The sequence below is a fragment of the Falco naumanni genome, chromosome 3, assembly GCF_017639655.2.
Source record: "Falco naumanni isolate bFalNau1 chromosome 3, bFalNau1.pat, whole genome shotgun sequence".
Classification (NCBI taxonomy): Eukaryota; Metazoa; Chordata; class Aves; order Falconiformes; family Falconidae; genus Falco; species Falco naumanni.
Window position 1 is genome coordinate 2,934,908 of NC_054056.1, and position 21,140 is coordinate 2,956,047.

Here is a 21,140-nt window from a genome sequence, read left to right on the forward strand (position 1 = left end):
GGGGCGCCCCCGGCGGAAGCGCTTCCGGGTGGCGGCGCGCGGGCCGGAAGCGGCGCGCGCTTCCCTTTGTGGCGGCCGGCGGTGCCATGGAGGCGGCGGCCGAGCGGCGGCGGCAGCGGCGGCGGCGGGAGGTGACGGTGAAGGCCGAGAAGCGGAGCCCCCGGCGCTCCGCCTCCCGCTCGGCGCGGGGCAGCCAGTCGCCGCCGGCCGAGGAGCGGCGGGGCCCGGCCGGGCCGCGCCAGGGCAGCCGCGGCAGGAGCAGCAGGTAGGGCGGCCCGGTGGAAGCGGGCCCCGCGCTGCGCCCGGCCCGGCCGCGGCTCCGCGGCTCCGCGGCGCACACACCCCCCCCCCCGCACCCCCACCCCCACACACACCCCTCTTGTTTTCAAGATCGCCCAAGAGGAAGAGCAAGTCGGGGCGGAGGAGCCGGTCCCCGCGCGGCAGGCGGAGCCGCAGCCCGCACCACGCCGCCGTGAAGGTGAAGCAGGTAAATCGCGCAGCCGGTAGCCCCGGGGCCCGGCCCCAGCGGCAACGGGACCCGCCCGTGCGAGGTACGGACAGCCACCGCGCGCTAGCAGCTACTGTCTTCCCGTCGTTGTAGCACGGCCTGTTCGGAAGAGGAGGGTCGGGGGGTCGTAGCCGCTTAGTGGCTCCTGCTGCCCGCCCCAGGCTTTGCCTTAACCCACCGGGCGTTCACACACACACCTGAACCCGGCCTTTGCCCCCTACCCAGGCTGCCCCCACGAGTTGCTTTGCATTTCGGGAGCAGGTGATGCATCGTGCTGTTTCTTCATCCTGCTTTATTCGGCACAGATTGTAAGAATCCAGATAGTTTGGCAAGGAACTAAGTTCCCCTCGCTTCGTGTTAGTTCTGCACACAGCATATCTAAGTACGCGTTGTCCGTGTGTAGGACTGTGATTTCTTAAAACGCGGCAGGCTTACTGCTCTTTCATTCTGATTTTGAATACATTACTGTAAGTGATTCTTTGTTACAGGAGCGAGATGATCATTGTCGTAGAGGAAATGAGGAGCGAAAGCAGAGATACTCATCAGAACAAGAACATAGGAGAGACAGAAGCGGTGACAGAGATAGACACAGAGAGCACTCTGACAGAAGGAAGAATGCAAATGAAAGGCCTGGAGTTCGAGGCCACGAGAGAGAGAGAGATGTTCAGAACATCCGTGAGCAGCAGGCTGAGAGGGAGTTTTATAACGAGAGAAGACGAGAGCATCGACAAAATAACGAAGGCGATGGTGTTGACCAGAATCCAGAACTCGGGCAATCTGATAACAAACCTAAAGCAAAAGCTTCTGTAAACAAAGAGAAGCCAAGCTTTGAACTCTCTGGTGCGCTTCTAGAGGATACCAACACTTTCCGAGGTGTTGTGATTAAGTACAGTGAGCCCCCCGAAGCACGGATTCCGAAGAAGCGGTGGCGCCTCTATCCTTTCAAAAACGATGAGTTTCTCCCGGTCATGTACATTCACAGGCAGAGTGCTTATCTTCTGGGCAGGCACCGCAGAATCGCAGATATCCCCATTGACCATCCCTCCTGCTCAAAGCAGCATGCTGTGTTTCAGTACCGGTAAGTATTACTCTGCCTGCTGGTGAAACAGGATTATTCAGGAATTTATGGAGGAAAAAAACCTGCAAACAAAAAAAACCCTGGATATGCACAGTTGAGAGGTACGAATTTGGTGTAAGTATGTTAGAGAGAGATGGAATTTATGTTTCGCTGTGGCGTATCATCCTAGCAGTAATCAAAAATATCTGCGATTGCTCTCATTTAACCACAAGCAGCCTTTTAGTAGGACAAATAACACAGCAGGGTTAATCACAGAACTGTGTGTGTATCTGACTTGAAATAAACTGGCAGGTGTAATTGGCAGTAAAAGTATTTCAAGGAGAGGTTTTATTCATTTGGTCTTTCACAACAAAGTCTGCAGATCTGAAGCAGCAGGGGTTGCTGGCTGCGGAAGACAAAGATGCCGTCTTAGGGAATGGCCATCTGTTCTGTTGTCGGAATTACTGTATTATATCATCAGAAATTTTAGGAGGTGATGCAGTCTGTCAGAATCTGCTCAGTCTCACGCGGTTTCATGTCGCTTTCATCAGACTAGTTCAGATCTCTGCAAGGACAGATACGCATTAACAGCACCGGGGCTTGCATGTTGGAAGACGTGTCTGCTGTTGGAGTATGTTTTCTGTCTCTTGCTGCTGTGATTGAATCGGTGGTTTTTGTTTTGCTAGGCTTGTGGAGTACACGCGTGCGGATGGTACCGTTGGCCGCAGAGTGAGGCCCTACATAATCGACCTGGGCTCTGGGAACGGCACTTTTCTAAATAACCAGCGGATTGAACCTCAGCGTTATTACGAACTCAAGGAAAAGGATGTACTGAAGTTTGGGTTCAGTAGCAGGGAATATGTTCTTCTCCATGAATCCTCAGATAAATCTGAGGCCAACACAAAGGACGATGATGATGATGATGAGAAGGAGGAAGAGTCTGACAGTTAACAGATGAGGAGGAAATTGGGGGGCGGGCAGGGGAGAGGAATTCATTGCAGTTGAACGTGCATTGGGATGTAAACATTGGAGCATCTCAGCACCGATGCCTCTTATTGCCTTAAAGTCCTTTTTCTGTTGCTGGTCTGTTCTCATAGTTTATTTTGGGGGACTTCACTGATTATTCATTTTTGATAGTTCTGCATATCAGGAAATACAGGTGGGTTGTTTTGGTTTTGTTTTGTTTTTTCTTCTCTTCTGCTTTTTCCCCCCCTCTGACAAGCAAAGAGCACCTGGAAGTGAAAGCTCTGATGCTGGAAGTACTCGACAGATGTTGAAAGACTGTCCTTTTCTAGAAAACGGTGTAAAACACAGCTGGCATATTTTAAATTATTTTTGTTAATTGTTTTGTTATAGCCCTTTGAAAATGCTACTTTAGTAGTTAGAAAGTAACCCGGTGCATTTTGTAAGAAGTCTTGTTTGGTAGTTTGCCGAATTCCTTTGCCTGTTAGGAGTTCTAGACAGGAGGATTTACCCGGCTCATGACTGAGAAGGTGGAAATGTTGCAAAGCCCCTCTTGTCTTTGTATGTTTTGGGCAGTTCCTTTGCCTTGTGATGACTTTCAGGGACGGATGTTTCGCTGGATTACACTACCTGAAAACGACAAGGTAATTTGAAATCAAAATTAAACACTTCCTGGGACTCTAGGTGGGGATCCTGTGATTTGGGGGCTGAGGTCTAGGCCAGCGTCTGCCCGGCATGGTTCCAGCGTGTGGTGCTGAAGCTGTTACTGGATGGTGAGTGTATGGGTCTGAAGCTGGGGCCTTTATTTCTGATGCCACCCCTGCCCCATGAATAACTTCTCCTTGGTTTCATTTGTATTACGCGTAAAGACCTTTAACGTGGTGACATGTTTTAACCACAGTTTGCACTATTTAAGTTTTCTTTTTATGAAAAGTTATACAAGTCACCTGTTTGAAATTAGTCTTCTTCCCTGTGAAGCAAAACGCTGCTTTGGGAAGAGAAGAAACAATCCCACTCACTGAAAGTCTTGCCTATTTTTGGATGTCTCCTCCCCATTGCTTTATGGTATAAGAAATGTGTATTTTCCACACCGTTTACTAATTTGCCTGGATGTTTGTTCTTTGGTCACAAGCTATTTGTACCTGCTCTGTATATACTTTGTGTATACAAGTGTTGCATATTGTATACACAGGCTAGAACATTTATGGTGTAAATATGGGGCATTGACATGGGGCTACAAACAGTAGATAGAACAAGTTTTGGCTAGGAGGATCTCCTTTATATATACACCAGGGATTTTTAAATAAAGAATTTGTAAATTTAGCCCTAATCACTGGTAGTTTCCTAGTCCCTACTGTCTTTTTTTTCTCCCGTGTTCCTTGAAATAGATGGACTTCCCATGCTCATCTCGGTATTCAGGTCACCGAGTGAGTTTAAAAAAAAAATTGTGTGATTTGGGGGGGGGGGGGGGGATGTGTGCGTGAGGGGGTTCGCACCGCATCCCTGTGCTCAGGCCTGTGCTCAGGCCTTGCGGGGGGCGAGCGGGGTTGTGGGGGGCGCGGGGGGGTGAGCGGGGGTGCGTGGGGCTGGGGGGGGTGGGGAGGGAGGGAGTGGGGCGGGGGTGCGCGGGTCGCGCGTCGCCTCACAGCAGCCCGCGCCCGGCTGAGTAGGCTGCGGGCACCGGGGGCACCGGGGGCACGGAACGCCCCTCGGCTCGGCCTGCCCGGCTCGGCTGCCGCCCCCCGCCCGGCTCGGCCGCCCCCCTCCCCCCGCCGCGGCTGCGCCGGGCCGGGCCCGCGGGGCCAGCTCCCCGCTGCGGCCGAGACCGAGGCCGCCCCCCGGCAGGGCCTGACCCGAGGCCTCCGGGCCGGCTGGCGGCGGGCCCTGATCACCCCTCCGCGCCCGGGCGATGGGCCGGCGGGGGCCGCCGGGGCGGGGCGGAGCGGGGCCGGGCCGGGGCGGGGCGGAGCGGGGCCGGGCCGGGGCGGGCTCGGCGCTGCCCCCGGCGGCCCCTCCCGGCAGCGCAGCCGCCGCCGCGCCCCGCCCCGCCCGGCCCGCGCAGGCCGCCGCCGCCATGGCCGCGCTGCACGCCAAGGCCGGCGGCCCCCCGCAGATCCCCGACACCCGCCGGGAGCTGGCCGAGCTGGTGAAGCGCAAGCAGGAGCTGGCGGTGAGCGGCGGGGCCGGGGGCGGCGGGGCCTGCAGGCCGCGGGCGGGCGGGCGGACGGCGGGGCCTGGGCCGCGGGCGGGCGCGGGGCCGGGCCCGCTCCATGCGCTGCCTGTGCCCGGCAGGAGACGCTGGCCAACCTGGAGCGGCAGATCTACGCCTTCGAGGGCAGCTACCTGGAGGACACGCAGATGTACGGGAACATCATCCGCGGCTGGGACCGCTACCTCACCAACCAGAAGTGAGTCCCGGCCCGGCCCGGCCCGGTCCCGCCCGCCCCCCGGGCCCCCGCGACGCCCTTTCTCTCTTTTTCAGGAACTCCAACAGCAAAAACGACCGAAGGAACCGCAAGTTCAAGGAGGCTGAGCGGCTCTTCAGCAAGTCCTCGGTCACCTCGGCTGCGGTGAGTGCCAGGCCTGGCCCCAGCGGGGCCTGGCCGGTGGCCCCATCCCCATCCCTGCCTCATCCCCATCCCCTGCCCCATCCCCGTCCCCATCCCTGTCCCCATCGATGTCCCCTCCACCTCTTAGTGCTCCTCAGTGCAGCTGGTCCCGTGGCGGTCTCTCAGGCTGCTGCAGGACCACTGTTCTGTTCTGTCACCCCTGACCCAAGCACCTTCATCCCACATCGCAGCCTCTTTCAGAAACCCTTTTCCTAGTGCCCGGAGAGGCGAAAGGGAGTTGCAGTCAAGAACCACCCATGCCACACACTTGTCACTGCCATCTGTGTCTTACCTTTTTGCTCCTAACCCCCTTCTGCTGGTGCTAGGTCATATGTTCTTTCAAGCAAAAGCCTGATGTGTCTTTCTCTGTGAGGCGATCTCTGTGGTTTTGAACATTCGGAAAGTGGTAAGTGGATTACAGCTTTCATTAACGCCCCTTTTGGTTTTCTAGGCGGTCAGTGCTTTAGCTGGAGTTCAGGACCAGCTCATTGAGAAGCGTAAGTCACTTTTTCATTTCTCTCAGACTTGGGAAAGAATTACTCTGCTCCCCACCGTTCAGCTCTGTCTCCAGTTGTCTGGATTCGTGCTGTGCTCGCTGCTCCCTGTCCCGGGACCTGTGGCTGCTCCTCGTAGGCTGGCTGCCGCCTCCTCCCAGCACAGCCGCAGGCTACGCAAGTCGGCAAAGTGGCACTGTGAGAAACAGAAGTTGAGCTTCCTTTCTCGAGAAAACTCATGTTCAGCAAGGGTTTGTTGTGCATAAAACTTATTTAAATGGACTTCGTGCTCTTTGAAGAAGGAGGCGAGTAGAGCTGAAGGGATGGGTTTCTGTTTGTGTGTCTGTCAGTCAGTTGCAGGTGATGTGGGAAGGGGCCACACATTCAGGATTTTAAAAAATGGGTTTGTAGTCAATACCAAATCAGCTGCAATTCTAGCGTGCTTCAGTTACCGAGGAGGCCACTTGCTGTCCTTCAGAAATATTTTTCAGGTTCTCTTATGTACCTCCTGGTGCCATAAGGCTCAGTGTGTCTGCTGCCCTGTGTACTGTTGCTGGCAGTTGCTTCTTCCATGCAGGGCTTTGCCAGGGCAGCCTGGGAGATGAGCTGCAGGGAGGTAACTGTTGTGCTCGTCTGTGTTTGTCACGCTCTAGGGGAGCCAGGCAGTGGCACAGAAAGTGACACTTCTCCAGACTTTCACAATCAGGAGAATGAGCCCAACCAGGAGGATGCTGAAGAGCTGGATGGGTCTGTGCAGGGGGTGAAACCCCAGAAAGCTGCTTCCTCTACTTCTTCTGGGAGCCACCACAGCAGCCACAAAAAACGGAAGAACAAAAATCGACACAGGTTAGTGGTACCAGCAGCCGCCTTGTCGTATCTTCTGAATGGTCAGCGGTCATTGAGTTTACTGTATGATGTGAAAGGAGCTAGTAACGTGTTAGAATACTGAGCAGCTCAGGTGGCTCGTTTTGGTAATTTTTCTGGGTTTCAGTTGTGTGCATCCTGTAGTGTTCCTCAGGACCCCGTTGCCCCAGTGTCTCAAGGAGGGGAAAGCACACGGAAGAAGTTAAACAAGCAGCGCAGGGCGCTTGACCCCAGCTCCGGTACAGCTGTGCTTTTGACCAGGCTTTTTCAGTTCTGTCTGTCCAGGAGAGTCATAAAGCTGCCTTCCTTCCAGTAGGGGAAGAGTGCGGTCCTGGCCTCCTGTCCTTGCTTCTTGGTTTCCGTAGAACCAAGTAAGATAGGAATGTCAGTACTTTCTGTGGAGAAGGAGAGTGTAAAAGCAAATTGAAATGTTTTGAGAGCTGTGGATACTCCTGGTATCTTCACTAAGATTTCCACTCCAAACCCTTTCAGCTGGCACATCCCAGACTGGGTCTCTTGATTAGGGCATAGAAGAGTTGCTTTGTCACATTGACCTCAAAGTGTTTGTTACTAAATTGACCTAAGTTCATGTGAAACAAAGATTTCCTGAACTCTTTATGGCTGAATTCAGATGACCGGTTCTGGCCCTTACGGTATGCCCCTATGGCATGATGCAGCGTGATGGGCTGATGGCTTTGAAATCTGAAATAAGCTCCCTGCCTTACAGCACTGCCCTCCGTGGGCCCACATAACGGGCTGCTTAGCCATGGCTCGGTGTCCCCCAGCAGAGCTAGCCCAGGGCTTTCTACACCGTCTGCCAGTGCACTGTGGAGCTGGGGCCTAAGGGGAAAAAACCATGGAAATCCATGGCCTTGGGGAGAGGAGACATTTACTGCAGAATTGCACCACTGGAAACGATTGCTGCAAATGGTGCCTAAAGATTATTAGAAGGAGCTTTTTTAAAGTGTTCTTGCTAACTTTGAGCTTGTTGGCTTTATGTATGGATGGGCTTTACTTTCCTCTTTAAGGGACCTTCCCATACAATCACAAGAGAGAAATGTTTTCAAGAAAAGTGGTAAAAATTTACAAAGATTGCTGGGGGAAGGTTGGTTTGGTAGATACGGAGGTAGGTATAGCACTTGAAGAATGTTTAACTAATTTTATTTGTTTATCAGGTTGTGAGTCATTAGCGTGTCTTTAATTCTTAGGTCAGAATTTTCTTCCTACAGCAGTTTTTGTTGGGCAAACATCCTAAAGTACTGGATGTCCCTTTGGTTCCTCATGAGCTGGGAATCCAAAGCAGTTCAAAACTTTTTTTTTTTTTTTTTTTGGCCTGTAGGCAATTGGAAAGAAGTTCAGTAATAACACAAGAAACTACATCTGTAGACAAATTCAGAGAAGCGGTCTGTAAAACTGAAGTACCGCTTAAGAAAATTGCTTTTTCAAACAAATTATAAAATTAAGCACTTAAATGGACAGCAAACCAATCCAGTGCAGATGCAGCGGGGTGCAATACAAAAGCTGTAAATAATATAAATTGTTTTGCTCCGTTACATAGCCCGAACTTTAGTGACAGGAGTTAGGAAGAAACTGCCCTACTGACAGGTTGTGTTGCTTTGGGGTTTCTTCTACATTCCTTCCACTGAAGCAGCTGATGCTGTCTACTGTCTGGGACAGTGTTGGACGTGAGGAGCCCTGGTCTGATCTGGTATGGCCATTCTTAACATCCCAAGAGATACGTCGGATGCATCTACATTACAGAAGGGCTTAGTAAGTTAGTAATTGACTATTTTGTAATGCTTAGCATGGCCAGATAGATAATTAAAAGAGGATAAATAAGTTTCTAATAAAAACTGTTAAAATTGTGATTGCCATTGTTGACTGTCCCCTAAATTTTTGGCAGAAAAGACCGAACAATTGTCAAGTACCTCTAGATTAAAAAAGAGAAACAACAACAAAACAGTCCCAGTCTACTGAAAGTGTAGCAAAGTGTTTTAAAATGCATTACACCCCAGAGTGCTCTTTCAGATGGGACCGGTGTGTCTGTTTCTTGAGTGTCATGGAACGAAAAAGAGAAAAATAAAAAGAAATACTGGCATGTCTTTTTGTTCAGAAACTCTTCCATTTGCCAGCATACGACTGAGTTCTGCTCACCTGTCCCTGAAGAGCGGGGAGGTGATGGGAGCAGGCACCCAGGAGGTGCACTGACTCCGCTGGATTTTCTGCTTTGTATGCCACCCAGAGCGGTGTGGAAGGTGGGGTTCGGGCTGGGCAGAACTGTTGTGAATAGGCAGCTTAACTCCCCACCCTTAAACCCAGGGCATCAGGTGGAAATCAAAGTGTTTTTACTGAACTCATGCTCTGTTCCCTCTGAGACCATGGGAATGCCAAGACCGTTATTTTCTGTGTGCTCAGCAATTTTCATGGCTAGAAACTATTTCAGGAGAAAACAGTATTGTTTCCTCTTAGAAATTCAGTGCTGAAAAGCTACTAAGTTACAGCTGATTTGATGATAAGTCCTTTCCAACAAATACACCGTTAGCTTTGGGGCAGAGCTGGTTCTAGGGCAGCGCCGTGGTGTCCGTGTGAATGCTGAGGCGAGGGGTGGGAATGTTACCAAACTGTCATTAGCTTTGGCCAAGTGACCGTCTTCTCTTTTTAGCTCTCTGAAGGAGGCGAGTGCAAGAGGATGTGTGTGCATATGCGCGTGCATTATGAGAACGTTCGAATGCGGAGTTGGCCACTTAGTTCCGTGTCGTCTCCACCTCTGCCTGAACAAGCTTTGCTTTGCCGTAATAATTAGACAAAGCCACTGCTTCCTGACCACCCGCTCGTTTGCTTTTGCAAGCAAATCCGTTTTTCTCTCTGCCTGTGAGCTAGTGTGCACTCTCAAGTATCCGATAGCTTCCTTTTGAAATTCCCTCCATAAAACCACTCTGCCTCTGTCCTAACACCTCTTTTTTTCCCAGAAATCCGATTGGGGAGGGGGACTCTGGATTGCCACGTCTAGAGTGCTTTTTATGCCCAATTTTGGTTAAGATATCTTAAGCACTTTATGGCATTTGAACACTGGCTTTATTATTTATTTTATTTTTATTTTATTTTTTAGTAATCTCGCTAGGGTGGCTAATCAACTAATTTATTTAATTCATTAGTATATTAATTTCTATTGCTTTCTTCCTTTCAAATGCTGCCCCTCAGCCCGTCTGGCATGTTTGATTATGACTTTGAGTAAGTTTGACTTGAATTAGTACTTGTGCTGTGTTGTTAGTGTGTAGACACCAATGTGCCTTTTGAGACCTTTCTAACCCATAGTTTATCTGTTTAATTGTAGGTATGTATATTAGGTTAGGCTGGGAAGTTTTTTTTAAAAACAGAAAAGCGTGATGGAGGTAACATTTTATTTAATAACTTCAGCAAAATTAAATTAACTTCACTCTTCTTTACCTTTCTATTTCATTTTTAAATAGATAAACTTTTTAACTTAAAAACTTAGTTTAAAAACTGATTCTTCTGGCTTTGCTTCTGAAGGAGATTAGTGTAGACTTGGATATTTCCTTCTGGAAAAATGTAATAAACTCAGTACCTTTGACTCGTATAACCCCTGTCATCTTAAACTCCTATCTCTATTCCAAGTAAATAACCATTACCACTATGTCTGAATAATTACCTATGGCATAGTTACACATCTAACAAATTAACATAGAGCATGCGTATTTAACCTTATTTCTTTATGCTGCATAACTTCCCTGTGATTTTTATTATGAACCTTTATTAACTCTTTTTGTGAGTGGACGGAATATGCATTTTGACAAATTATAAAGAATCCACTCTCTGTCTCTTTGCTGCTTTCTTGTCCAGTAATATTGGGACAGTGATTTGGCTCAGCCGAATTGAGAATGTGGATTGAATTAACCAAATAGTCTTTGTTGTAGCCTGTGCCATATGCAGTAGCTGGTTCTTTGAACTCTAGTGTTGGCTTAATGTATTGAAATGGACATTTCTCTTATCTTTCCAACCACAGGATTGATCTCAAGTTAAACAAAAAGCCAAGAGCCGTAAGTATCAGTGCTCTGTCGTTGTTTTCATTGCTCATCTGTAGACTTGAGTGGCTGACTGACTCCTAAGCTTAAAAAGCCTCCCTCTGCTGTAATTTAAGATCTTATTTTCGTGGTTGAGGAATCTCATGGTATGAAAGAAGCATTGTCTTGTGGATTTAACAGTAAATAAGCCCAGGTAGGCTTGTTACGAAGCTAGGTCACAGTTAAGTCCTACACACTTTTTATGAAAAAAGCTGTTTTGCATCCTATTATCTTGTCATGATCTGGAACGTTAAAAGCATCTGGTTTGAGTTGATGCGCTCTTGAATTAAAGTTTTGAAGGGTCCTTTCTTTTGAATGTTTAGCTACAAGAAAAAAGCCTCTTTTCTGTTTTGCCTGCAACTAATGGTATGTAGAAATGAGAGAAGACTGAAAATCCCAGCTCTGCAAGCAGAATCGAAGGTAGAAGCGTCTCAGTGTGCCTGTCCTCTCCTTTCTCTGCAGGACTACTAGACTCATCAGTGCTGATGCTTCCGGGATTTAGGTCTACATGAATCCCCACTGAGAAAAGTGCCAGTCGACTGAATGAGCATGATGGCAGCTCTCTGGCCAAGTGTCTGCAGATGGGAGTGGCTCGCTCTAAAGAACTTAGATGGGGGGAGAAAATCTTGGACCATGTACTTTGCATCATTTTTAAATCACCTGAGTTGCAGGAAGACTAAGGTGTAGTAGTAGTATTAGTAATAGTAGTAGTAGTAGTCCTGAATTCCTGACTATTCTGTGCTTCCACCTCAGTTGGGAACTTCCTAATATTGGCTGATCTTGCTGCTGCCACCCCTGTCATCTGCAAACCTATGGAGAGGTATTGCTTTTTCCACTGGAACTGGGGTATGATTCAGTATGTCCCATCCATGTTCTAAGACTTAGATTACTTCCGTTGCCAATACTTAGCTTTGTAGTTTTGTTTTTGTTTTGTGTTTTTTGTTGGTTTTATTGTGTTGTTGGGTTTTTTTTAAACCAAAGTGTATAGTTAACAAAATGACTTTTGGTTTCTTTGTTTTAATCCGTGTAGAGTGGAAGGTTCTTCATTTTGTGGAACAGCTCATTTTGATTCTTCCTCAAGTAGAGAAGAAGGTGGTTAACCCTTTTCTCTAGCTTTAATTTTAAGCAACATCTCCTAAAATTTACGCAGTGCTTTTAGAGGCAGGGAGGGCTGGAGCTCAAAGCTATCTTGCTCTTTGCTATGTTTGAGATTGGGTGGATTCTCTTTTTAATACCAACTTCTGTCATTTGTACATAAACAATAAAAGTTACATGTTTGTCTCTCTTCTCATGTTTTGTTCAGTCCAAAATTTGACTCCTAGTGCTTTTTATGCTCCATCTGCTTTATGAGGAGCTTTGCTGGAATCCTTCCACTTTTGCGTAGTAGCTGTTCCTTGTCTCGTGACCCTTAGGAGGTTTCCTTTGTGCTTTCTTCCCTCTGGTAGACACAACATCGAGTACTCGAAAGGATTGCCAGGCTCTAATCTCCAGCTGCGTTCAGCTAATTCCGCTTCAAGGTAGAAGTTGGATGTCAGTCGGTTCTTGCTGATCCTGGCAGGATGCCCGCAGATAAGGGATGAGCAGTCTGCATTGCCACTGGAAGAGTACGCAGAGGGATGAGCGTTAGGTGCTTTTCACAGTAGCCAGGTCAAGATGATCAACGTTGATGTTGGAATAAGCTTTGCTTGTCTCGGGAGGGTAAATTGCCTTTGTTATTGGTGCTGTAATGCATTTGTGTCTGCCTAAACATCGCCGATAGAGAGTGCCGCGGGGAGAGTTGTTGCAGCCCCCCAGCACGTGCATGTGTGCTTGTTACAGCCGCGTGTTCATTCCCTTCTGCTGCACCTCTGCTTTCCTCATCTCTTGGGTCTTTTTCAGCTCCCTCCAGGCAACCCAGTCAGTGCAGAGCATTACCCAGGAGTGAAGGCAAAATTACATGAGCCAGGTTCTCCCCTGTTCTGTGCTCTGGTTCAGGGATGAAGGCAGCTCCGTAGTTGCTCACGGTGGGAGCTGGCTTATCCTGCAGTAGAGCAAGTGGTTGTGCGGCTGGCAACTGCTTATCTGCAGGGGGTGTGGGGATGTAATGGCTTAATGGGCAAGCTGCAAAGCTGTCCTACTTCTGTGTGTTTTAAGTCACAGAGGTTAAATACGGGGGGGTGGAAGATCTAGGAAATAGCATGAACTCCTACAAGGCCTTGCTTTTCCATAGCTCTGGAAAACAAAGAAGTCTTAGCTGATGGTTTTTGTCTAGTTGGCCTTGATAAAAAAGCAGGTTTCTCCCACTACTGCTGCTGTTCCAAAAGCAAGGATAGCAGGAGCAGCTGAACTTCAGAGGGTAAAAGTCTCTGCTGCACCTCTGACCTTGAGGAAAGCTGCGGTAACCTTTGTGGCCAGAACACCTCCCTGCAGAGGCACAGCAAAGGGCTGGTGTACCTTGGAGTCCTGTGTGTGTACAGGCATTTTTTGTGGCAAAGTGTCAATCGGCTCCAGTTTCCCTGTGATGCACATTAGGGGTGCTGCGGGGACAAGGGGAAAATGCAAACTTTGCTGCCGCTGGCAGCATTTGTCACTAAAGAAAGGGGACAGCCGTTCTGCCGAGGACAGTGTCTGATGGCAGCGGCCCTGGGCAGCACATTGATCGGCGCAGAAAGTTAAATGGCAAGCGCTTGGTTCCCAGTTAAAGGCACCCTGTTCAGCTGATGTGGAGCTGTTCGCCCCCAGGTCCCACTGGTGGGCAGCAGCCCTTCGGCTGCTGAGGGGCCCCGGGAGGTCTAGGTCTGCCCTGGGAAGGAGCGGTCGCTCGTCCCAGGACAAGCAGTGGTGGGCACAGCCCCAGCTTCCCTGCGGTGTTACTGTCAGGTTGGGGGACAGCGTGCAGGGTCTCTGATCCCTTCGGGAACAGAAGCACCATCACCTACAAGAGTGGCGTGAGGTGGATGCTGGAGTCTGGCTGTTGTGCCTAAAACTTTGATTTTTATTCCTGAGGACTGCTAACTTTCTTCTTAAACAGCCTGAGTGACCAAAGATCCCCAGGACTGCCGTGCCTGGCCCTTGGACGCAGGAGTCGGAGCGAATTGCACAGGCTTTTACCTGAAAGCTAAGAGTAGTAGTTGAAAATAAATCACAAGCCCTTTGCTTGCAGAACGTGAATCCTGAGCAGAGCAAACGGGGGCTGGCAGAGCAGCAGCTGTCCTTATGGCCACGGAAAGCAGGGCAGGAGGAACGCTAATCCCTCGCCAGGAGGATTAGGCAGTTTATCGAGCCGAGCAAGGGGCCGAGCAGCAGCCAGAGCTGACGCCAGGCAGGGGAGGCAGCAGCTGCCCCGCCGCCTCCGGGAGGGGTCCAGGCGTGGTGCAGCGCATCGCCAGGTAAGGGGGCAGAGCTGGGGAAGGGGAGCAGCCGTCCCCACCGAGCGGGTGCCTTGTGCTGCGATCTGGCCCTGAAAATACCTTCCCTTTCGCTAGCCTGGCACTGGGCGAGCTGGGCTGGACACCAGTGTCAGCTGTTGCACCCCACAGCTGCCACACGTCCCTCCGGTGCGTGGAGCAGGGCGGGTGCACGAGGCAGAGGCTCCTGGGGGTGCAGGGATGTCACCTGTGTCTCCTGGCCCGCAGGGTGCCCATGGGCAGGCAGCACGGCCCGCTGGTGCCGAGGTGGAGGCAGCTCCTGCGCGCTGGGTGCTGGTGGCTCCTGTCGCTCTCCGGGATGGCGCTGCGGGGGCTGCAGTGGCTCTGGAGGCTGGCGTGGGTTGGTACCATGTGGCCCCTTCCCCAATTGCCTTCACGGACTTGTGTTGGCTCCAGATGTGGTGCCCGGAGCCAGGGGCCGGGGCACGGGGTGGGGGTGCTGCTGGGGCTCTGTTTCTGTAGCGGTGGTGCCAGGGTGGGTGTCACCGCGCCATCCGGCAGCGTGGCTGGGCGATCGGGACCCTCGTCCTTGGGGTTTGGCTCTTGGCTCAAGGCACTGCACAGTTCTGCCCACCAAGAGCCCTGGGGACGTGGGGCCATTGCTCCCCGGGGCAGGTTTGAGCCTGCTGCTCTCATCACGCGGCCGCCGTCCTCTCCCCAGTACCTGCTGATCTGCTACAAGAGCTGTTGGGACGGCGCCTTCCAGGTCACCGAGGAGGTAACTCCCCAACGTGGCCCCAGGCTGTGGGGGCTGCAGAGACCTCCGACCCCCGGGACATGGCTGAGCCCAGTGACACGGTCTGTGGGTGGCCCCGTGGCACCAACGTGGCTGTAGGTCCCCAGGGCACGGCACGGCAGGGTCCCCTGGTCAGGGTCGGTGCCGGGGCCACCGGGCTCAGCTGCCCGTGGACATGTCAGTCCCCGCGGTGTGTGGCGGCTTTCAGCTCGGCGTGGCGCTGCGCTTGAGGCTGGAAGGTGGCAGCGAGGGGAGTGAGGAGGAGGACGGGGGTTCCCCACCGGCGCTGGAGCCTGGGCAGGCAGGTGGGTGCCTGGCACGGTGGTGGGGGCAGGCAGGGGTGACCCTGGTGCAGAGGTCGGGTGGGTGGGTGTTGCGGGGCGCTGGCGGGAGCTGAGCTGTGGTGCCAGGGCAGTGGCGGAGCGGCAGCAGCGCGGTGGTGTCAGCGAGGCTGTGCTGGCGAGGCTGGAGGCACTGGAGGCTGATGTCCGCTTCCTCTGCACCGAGCTGGGCGCCGAGAAGCTGCTGTGGAGCAGCCGGTTCCTGGAGCTGCTGCGGGAGCAGCAAGGCCTGCACCAGCGGGTGAGTCCTCCATGGGGCCCCCAGTCCCCCCAGCCCCCTGATACCCCCAGACCCTCATGCCCTGTCCCAGCTGCAGGAGCGCCCGTGGCAGTGGGACAGTGGCGACAACCCTGAGCTGCTGGGGGGGCTGGAGGACCAAAGTGCCAGTGGGAGCGATGGAGAGAGCCTGGCAGGTAGCAGCTGGGGTCTGGGGGGTTATGGGGGGACAGGGAGGCAGTGACTGGGGAGGGGGGGGGACCTGCCATCTGCAGCCAGAGCTGGGGAGGGGGCAGCGTGCTGAGCTCTGCCAGTGGGCAACATGGGGAACTCACCAGCTGCCACTTGGGCACTGGGAAGCACTGGTGGGCACTGGGCAGCAATGGGCTGCCCTGGGAGGTACTTGGGAGGTGAGGGGGCTGAGGAAGGCTCCCAGCCCTCCGTACCAGTTGCCACTGGGAGCCTGGCTGGGCATTCCCACACGTGGCAGAGCTCCAGCCATCGCTTCCCCTCTCGCCCTGCTGCTCTGTTAAAGGGCGCCGGTGGACGGAGCCGCGCTGGCCGCTGGCCCCATGCCCGTGCCGCCTGTCGGAGCCAGCAGCTCCGTGACAGGCAGAAACCGTAAGTGAAGGTTTAAGTAGGGCATCAGCGAGACGAGAAGGAGCCACATGTCCCTCCCTGCTCAGGCACCACAGGACACAGGCCAGGACGGCGCGGTCCCAGTTGTGTTGCCGTGTCCCTGGACGTGCCTCCACCCCCCAGTGCCAGCCGGACCCTGCCCAGCCCCACCCGTCCGCTGGGAGCAGGAGGCAGCTCAGCCTCCTGCACTGCCCAGGGCAGGTCACAGCCACCCCTTGCCACGGCCACCCCGCGGGCTGGCTGTGCCCTGGGCAGGTTGTCCCTGGTGGAGCCCAGCTACGAGCATCTTCCTGATCTGCTGCGACTTGTTGGGAGCTTCCTGGAGCAAGGAGTAAGGTCACCGCCAGCTCCTGTTCACCTTGCACGAGCTGGAGACGCTGGGGTGACGGATGGATTGCAAAACCCAAGAGCTGCCCCGTTTACTTCCTCGTTGGCCGGATAAGTCCCCTGCAGGAACTGCCCCGCACAAGTTGCAACTCCCAGCTGGCTCCTTGCAACAGCACGTGGCTCTCGGGGGCGGCCGAGGGGCCCTCGTTCCTGGAGGATGGTGCAGCCAGGGGGGCCGTGCCACGGGTGGAACAGGCTTGGGCAGACCTGCCTCTGCCCACTCCAAAGCGCTGGGTTGGGTCAGGCAGCCCCTGGCCCAGCAAAGGGAAAAGAAGGGGCCGGGGGGCGTTGCAGGAGGGTGCTGAGCCTCCCACCCCGCAGGAGGGCAGATCTGGCACGGCTACAGGGCCCCACACGTGGCGGGATCGGCCTTGGGCCCCCACGCAAGGGGCAAGGATCCACCCTGTGCCCAAGCCCTGACCCACCCTCAGGGGCTGCGTGCTGCTGCCCCCCACCCCCCCGCAGCTGCCAGCCACCGCTGTGAGATACAGGCGGCCACCTTCCGCGGGGCTGTTTGCTTGGTCTTTCCGCTGCACGCGCTGGGGCGGCTGCTCCACCACCGCGCTGCAGAGACCCCCATCCCGCAGCCATCTGGGGAGGGGGTACCAAGACGAACCCTTGCTAAAGCAGAGAGGGGCCCGGTCCCTACGCACGGCAGCTGGCCTGGAGCCGGGACTCGGCCCGGGAAGCGCTCGCGGCAGGCGCGGGCAGTGGGGAGCGCGTGGCAGCAGCACCCCCCGCCCGGGCACTGATCCTGCCCTGCGAGCAGCCGGTGCAAACCAGCCGCCCCCGCCAAGAGGTGGGCGCACTGTGCCCATCGCTCACCACGTGTCCCGCCAGCCCCAGCACCGCGCGGGTTGCCACCGCCAGCTGCCCACACTGTGGGCACTCGCCAACAGTGCCAGCGCACACGGCTGAGGGTCTGCCAGTGACCCTGCTCCCGCCGGCCCCGCAGCCCTCGCCGCTGGCCTCCAGCACAAAGGCTTTGATGGGAACACTTCCATTCTGGTTTTGTTGCGGCACCAGGCAGGCTTGTCTGACTCTGGTTGGGAATTAACCTGCAACGCTGCGGAATGGCTGCCGCGACCCTGGGCCCGCTGCCCCCCCCGCGCCCCAGAGAGCGCGTGGAAACCATCCCCACAGCCCTGCTGCAGCCCCCGCGCCCGCCCCAGGGAGCTGGCTGGGGGCAGGGGCTGGGGACAGGCCCCTGCAGCGAGCAGGGATCGTTCTTCCCGACGTGCCCGTGCAGCACCCTGCACCGTCGGGGAGCTGATGCAATGCAGGTAACAGCAGCCTGACTCATCCTGCACTGACCTGGCTCCCGCACGATGCTTGAGGTGGGACAGGCCCACGCTAAGAAATATCAAAATAAACAGGTGACACAAATGAGCCACTCCTGGGTCCCTGCTGCCGCAAAACCCCAGCCCCAAACTGGCCATCCCCTCTCCTGCAGGAATGGCAGCAGCATCCATGAAGAGACCTCAGGAGCGCTGGGGACATCAGGCAGCAGCTTTGCAGCGCTGTGACAAGGTCCCGGCCCCACAGCTCAGCTCTCCCGAGGCAGCCCCCGGGGCTGTGCTGGAAATCCCCCGTCACCCCCACCCCGACAGCAGCTCAGCCACCCTGCAGGGACAGGGTTTAGGAGGTGGAGGGTGAATCAAGCAGCGTTAACTACATTCACCAGCTCTTCCTCCCCACTGGAGCAGCCCCCCATGGGTGGCCAAGCCCCCGCTGCAGCACCCTCGCCGTGACACCTCCGAGTGAGGCAATAACCGCCTCACAGGCTGGGGAAACCTTCCCCCGGGCCAACACGCCATGCAAATCCTCCTGACCTATTGCTCAACCAGATGCTGTATTTAGTCCAAAGTATTTGTGCAATGCAGGCCGGGGGGGGAGGCACAGGGGGGGCACATGGGGAAGCTGAGAGCTGCTTCTCGCTCGCGGGTCACGGCTTCACCAGGAGGGCTGGGGTCTGGTGTTGCTCAAGGAGAAACTGAGACAGAAGAAAGCACTTCTGCTGGCCTGGCGCAGCTCCTGGAGCAAACCTCGGCCTCAGGGAGCACAGGGGTATTCGGGGCACCGAGGGAGCACGGTGACAGGTGAACTGAAAAATGCGGGGCTGGAGGGCAAGTGCTGAGGGGCACGGGCACCAGCAGCACTCTCCAGCCTCCCTGCCACCGTCAGCTTTCCTTCCCTCCAGCAGGACCCAGACCCTCTCCCACCCTTGCACCTTTCTGTTCACTTTGGTGCCGCATTTACTCCGCAGACTTGCTCACTTCCTGCATTTCTCTCTTGCAGCAAACCTGTACCCCAAAGTGCCTCAAAGATGCAGTGCAGATGTCGGGGCACCTCTTCTTCTCTGCAGGGAGAGAAATAGCCCTGCAGCCTCAGAGCTGGGTGAAATCAGCAGTTTGATGCTGAACCTGCTTCCTTGTAAGGTGGCCTGCCCCAGACCGGTGGCATTGTCACACCCCCACGTGATGCCATGCACACATGTGCCTCCATTACATAGGCGCCCCTTTCCCACGGCCTGTGCAGGAGCCTTGGGTCAGATTCCTGCCTCTGGAAACGCCTTGCAATGTTAGAGCTGGGCTAGCCACATCCTGGAAATCCCCCGATGGGTTCGAGCAAAAGTTCAGCGAGCAAGAAGGGCACACGGCAGCGGGCGCAGGGGAGAGGCGAGCGAAGGCTGGGGCCTCGCAGGCACTGGGTGCCTGGTCCCACGGGGCTGGGGGCTGCAGCCGCCACCCAGGGCCCCTCCAGGGTCACCGCCCAGCACAGGGGAAGGAGATGAGAACACAGCAGTTTCTAACCCTGACCTCTGCCACAGCACAGCTTCCCACTTCTTCCTTCCCCCTTTTGAGTATTGATTTAAAAAAAAAAAAAGCCCAAAGTCAAGACACCCTGCAGCACTGACTTACGGAGGGCTCCTCCTCCTGCCTGTTCATCCTTTCCTTGTGCAGTGGGAGCAAAGCCTTTCCTTTGATGATATTTAATTACCTTTTCCATCTATTTCTACCACAAAGGCAAAGAGGACACCGTTCTCTATCCCCAAAACACTGGCGTACCCCCCATCGCTCTTTACAAGCGCCCTCACTGCCTCCTCACTTTCACATCAGTCCTTCCTACCCCAGCCCACGCTCCTTGGTTCCCTTTATGCTGCCTTGTGCTTTTGGGGAGGATGCAGCCACGGCTGCCCCCTCACGCTGAGGGCAATGCGCGCGGTGGGACCGACTTGCCCGCTGCTGGGGGCTGGCACGCTTGATTTGGAAGGACGGAGCCGGCACTGGACGGGCTCACCAGAGTTGTTTTGCAGAGCTCGCAGCCGTTCGGCCAGCTCCCCTCGGCCCCGCTGCCCAATGGAAACAGCCTTGGGTCCTCTCTGCAATCCTTCTCTTTCCCGTGGTTGTGCCTCGACACTTTTCAGGAGCCTTCTGCACCCCTTTTCTCCAGCTCAGCTGGGAGCTCCCCCTTTCAAAGAGAACAGCAGCGATTCCTCACCTGGTCAGGGTAGGAGAAGGTGCTCAGAGAGGAGCCGGCCTCCTGAGGGCTCAGCTCAAGGCTTTACAGCCGCACGAGGCCAACAGGACGAAGGCAGCGCAAGCCCACTGAGGTACAGGGAACTTTCCACGGGGTGCCTGTGTGTGACCTCCTTAACCAACAGAGCAGTAACCCGACAAGGTCTAACCTATTTTAGTTGGATAAGAAACACAAAGCCAACGCACAGCAGTCATGACAGGTCCCCCTCGCCGCCGTGCCCCAAGGAAGTGGTAAGCCACCGGATGAGTCTTGAAAATTCCACAATAACAGCACAGAGAGAACCTGCCCAAGCGCAGCAGCCCGCAGCGTGCAGGTAGGCAGCTCCTCTGACTCAGTGCAGATGGCTGTGCAGGGGGGAAAAATACGCAGCAGTGACAGCTCCAATCAGCACTCCCCACATTTCCCGAGCTCCTGGGCACCACTGGGCTGCCTGGCGTAGGAGAAAGCAGTACTCGCACTGGAACACACGGGCTGCTCCAGCGGCAGGAGGCACAGGGTCTCTCATGCAGAAGCCTTGGGTAGGAGATCAAGAGAATTCAGAGCAGCAGTGGCTAGATTTCAGCTGGGTTTTCGGGGGGGCAGGGGGCACAGCAACACACACAGCAGAAGTTTGTGGGAATAATTTTGACAAGATTCATGTTGGGGACTAACCCCCTCAACTTGCTGTGCCACTAGGACTGTCACTGCAATAGACAAGGGCCATTCACATCATAACCAAATAAAGTGGCCACCAGCTCTTCTTTTCCTGGTTATGGTAAATGAACATCTGTGCTTTGGCACAGGCTTTTTTAGTTGCAGCAGTCCAGCTTTGATAGAAGTGAAAATGAACATTCCCCCTTACACCTACCCATCCTGCAAAACCAAAGCCCCCTGTTAAGGTATTTTATAGAAGACCAGCCTTAAAAATCCTGCAGCATTTTTCAGCTACAGAACCCCACTACAAACAGCAGAAAAGCCTTCACCTGGTTAAAAGGTCTGATCCAATTTATGACGCATCACTTAATCCCCTCCCCACCAAGACCCTGGCCACCATACCTGTACGGAGCCACAAAAGCTTACCGTCACTTCAAATGACGTCCTCGGGCATGTTCCTCTCCCACAGCACGTCAGTGACCTTTCAGACTGTGAAGTTTCGGATTTATTTTTTCAGACAATGCACTATCAAAGCACTGCCTTCCTTGGTTTTGATTAACTAGAAATAGCCATTGCCCTGTATTAAATTAAGAGCACAAATTTGAATAAAGACCATAAAGGTATTTAACAAGTCAGATAAGAACATGCTGTACTGCAGTACAG

The 21,140-nt window shown here is 54.1% G+C and overlaps 3 protein-coding genes across 12 annotated transcripts; all 3 read left to right on the forward strand.

Annotated features, from left to right (window-relative positions):
* The first annotated feature begins 48 nt into the window (after positions 1 to 48).
* On the forward strand, positions 49 to 3,858 carry SNIP1 (Smad nuclear interacting protein 1). Its single transcript, XM_040588091.1, has 4 exons — positions 49 to 265; positions 391 to 487; positions 997 to 1,586; positions 2,252 to 3,858. Exons 1-4 carry the CDS (start codon positions 87 to 89, stop codon positions 2,514 to 2,516), a joined length of 1,131 nt encoding a protein of 376 aa, XP_040444025.1. The 5' UTR covers positions 49 to 86; the 3' UTR covers positions 2,517 to 3,858.
* Positions 3,859 to 4,551: 693 nt separating this feature from the next.
* Positions 4,552 to 11,858, forward strand: MEAF6 (MYST/Esa1 associated factor 6). 6 transcript variants are annotated; one of them, XM_040586106.1, is made up of 8 exons: positions 4,552 to 4,698; positions 4,821 to 4,936; positions 5,011 to 5,098; positions 5,589 to 5,634; positions 6,285 to 6,477; positions 9,697 to 9,726; positions 10,520 to 10,553; positions 11,040 to 11,858. In XM_040586106.1, the coding sequence occupies exons 1-8, from the start codon at positions 4,603 to 4,605 to the stop codon at positions 11,046 to 11,048; spliced, it is 612 nt and encodes a 203-aa protein (XP_040442040.1). In that variant the 5' UTR covers positions 4,552 to 4,602; the 3' UTR covers positions 11,049 to 11,858. The 6 variants fall into 6 exon arrangements, 5 of the variants coding, with proteins under 5 accessions (XP_040442040.1, XP_040442042.1, XP_040442043.1 ...); XR_005826762.1 differs by lacking the exon at positions 9,697 to 9,726 and adding an exon at positions 9,830 to 9,887 and having other exon boundaries at positions 4,553 to 4,698; XM_040586107.1 differs by lacking the exon at positions 9,697 to 9,726 and having other exon boundaries at positions 4,553 to 4,698.
* A 74-nt stretch (positions 11,859 to 11,932) lies between these two features.
* On the forward strand, positions 11,933 to 20,663 carry LOC121084525. Of its 5 annotated transcripts, none has more exons than XM_040586100.1 (8): positions 11,933 to 12,224; positions 13,720 to 13,945; positions 14,192 to 14,324; positions 14,646 to 14,702; positions 14,929 to 15,025; positions 15,136 to 15,302; positions 15,373 to 15,475; positions 15,814 to 20,663. In XM_040586100.1, the coding sequence occupies exons 3-8, from the start codon at positions 14,199 to 14,201 to the stop codon at positions 15,885 to 15,887; spliced, it is 624 nt and encodes a 207-aa protein (XP_040442034.1). In that variant the 5' UTR covers positions 11,933 to 12,224; positions 13,720 to 13,945; positions 14,192 to 14,198; the 3' UTR covers positions 15,888 to 20,663. The 5 variants fall into 5 exon arrangements, with proteins under 5 accessions (XP_040442034.1, XP_040442035.1, XP_040442037.1 ...); XM_040586101.1 differs by having other exon boundaries at positions 15,379 to 15,475; XM_040586103.1 differs by lacking the exons at positions 11,933 to 12,224; positions 13,720 to 13,945 and having other exon boundaries at positions 14,220 to 14,324; positions 14,600 to 14,702; positions 14,820 to 15,025.
* Positions 20,664 to 21,140: the final 477 nt, after the last annotated feature.

Excerpts from the sequence above, each read along its gene's own strand:
- MEAF6 (XM_040586105.1), top strand. The coding sequence starts at position 4,603 with ATGGCCGCGCTGCACGCCAAGGCCGGCGGCCCCCCGCAGATCCCCGAC. Across the intron at positions 4,699-4,820 it reads AGCGCAAGCAGGAGCTGGCG|GAGACGCTGGCCAACCTGGA; the intron begins GTGAGCGGCGGG and ends TGTGCCCGGCAG. Across the intron at positions 6,478-6,622 it reads AAGAACAAAAATCGACACAG|TTGTGTGCATCCTGTAGTGT; the intron begins GTTAGTGGTACC and ends TCTGGGTTTCAG.
- LOC121084525 (XM_040586100.1), top strand. The coding sequence starts at position 14,199 with ATGGGCAGGCAGCACGGCCCGCTGGTGCCGAGGTGGAGGCAGCTCCTG. Across the intron at positions 14,325-14,645 it reads GGCTCTGGAGGCTGGCGTGG|TACCTGCTGATCTGCTACAA; the intron begins GTTGGTACCATG and ends TCCTCTCCCCAG. Across the intron at positions 15,476-15,813 it reads CGATGGAGAGAGCCTGGCAG|GGCGCCGGTGGACGGAGCCG; the intron begins GTAGCAGCTGGG and ends GCTCTGTTAAAG.
- SNIP1 (XM_040588091.1), top strand. The coding sequence starts at position 87 with ATGGAGGCGGCGGCCGAGCGGCGGCGGCAGCGGCGGCGGCGGGAGGTG. Across the intron at positions 266-390 it reads AGCCGCGGCAGGAGCAGCAG|ATCGCCCAAGAGGAAGAGCA; the intron begins GTAGGGCGGCCC and ends CTTGTTTTCAAG. Across the intron at positions 1,587-2,251 it reads CATGCTGTGTTTCAGTACCG|GCTTGTGGAGTACACGCGTG; the intron begins GTAAGTATTACT and ends TTGTTTTGCTAG.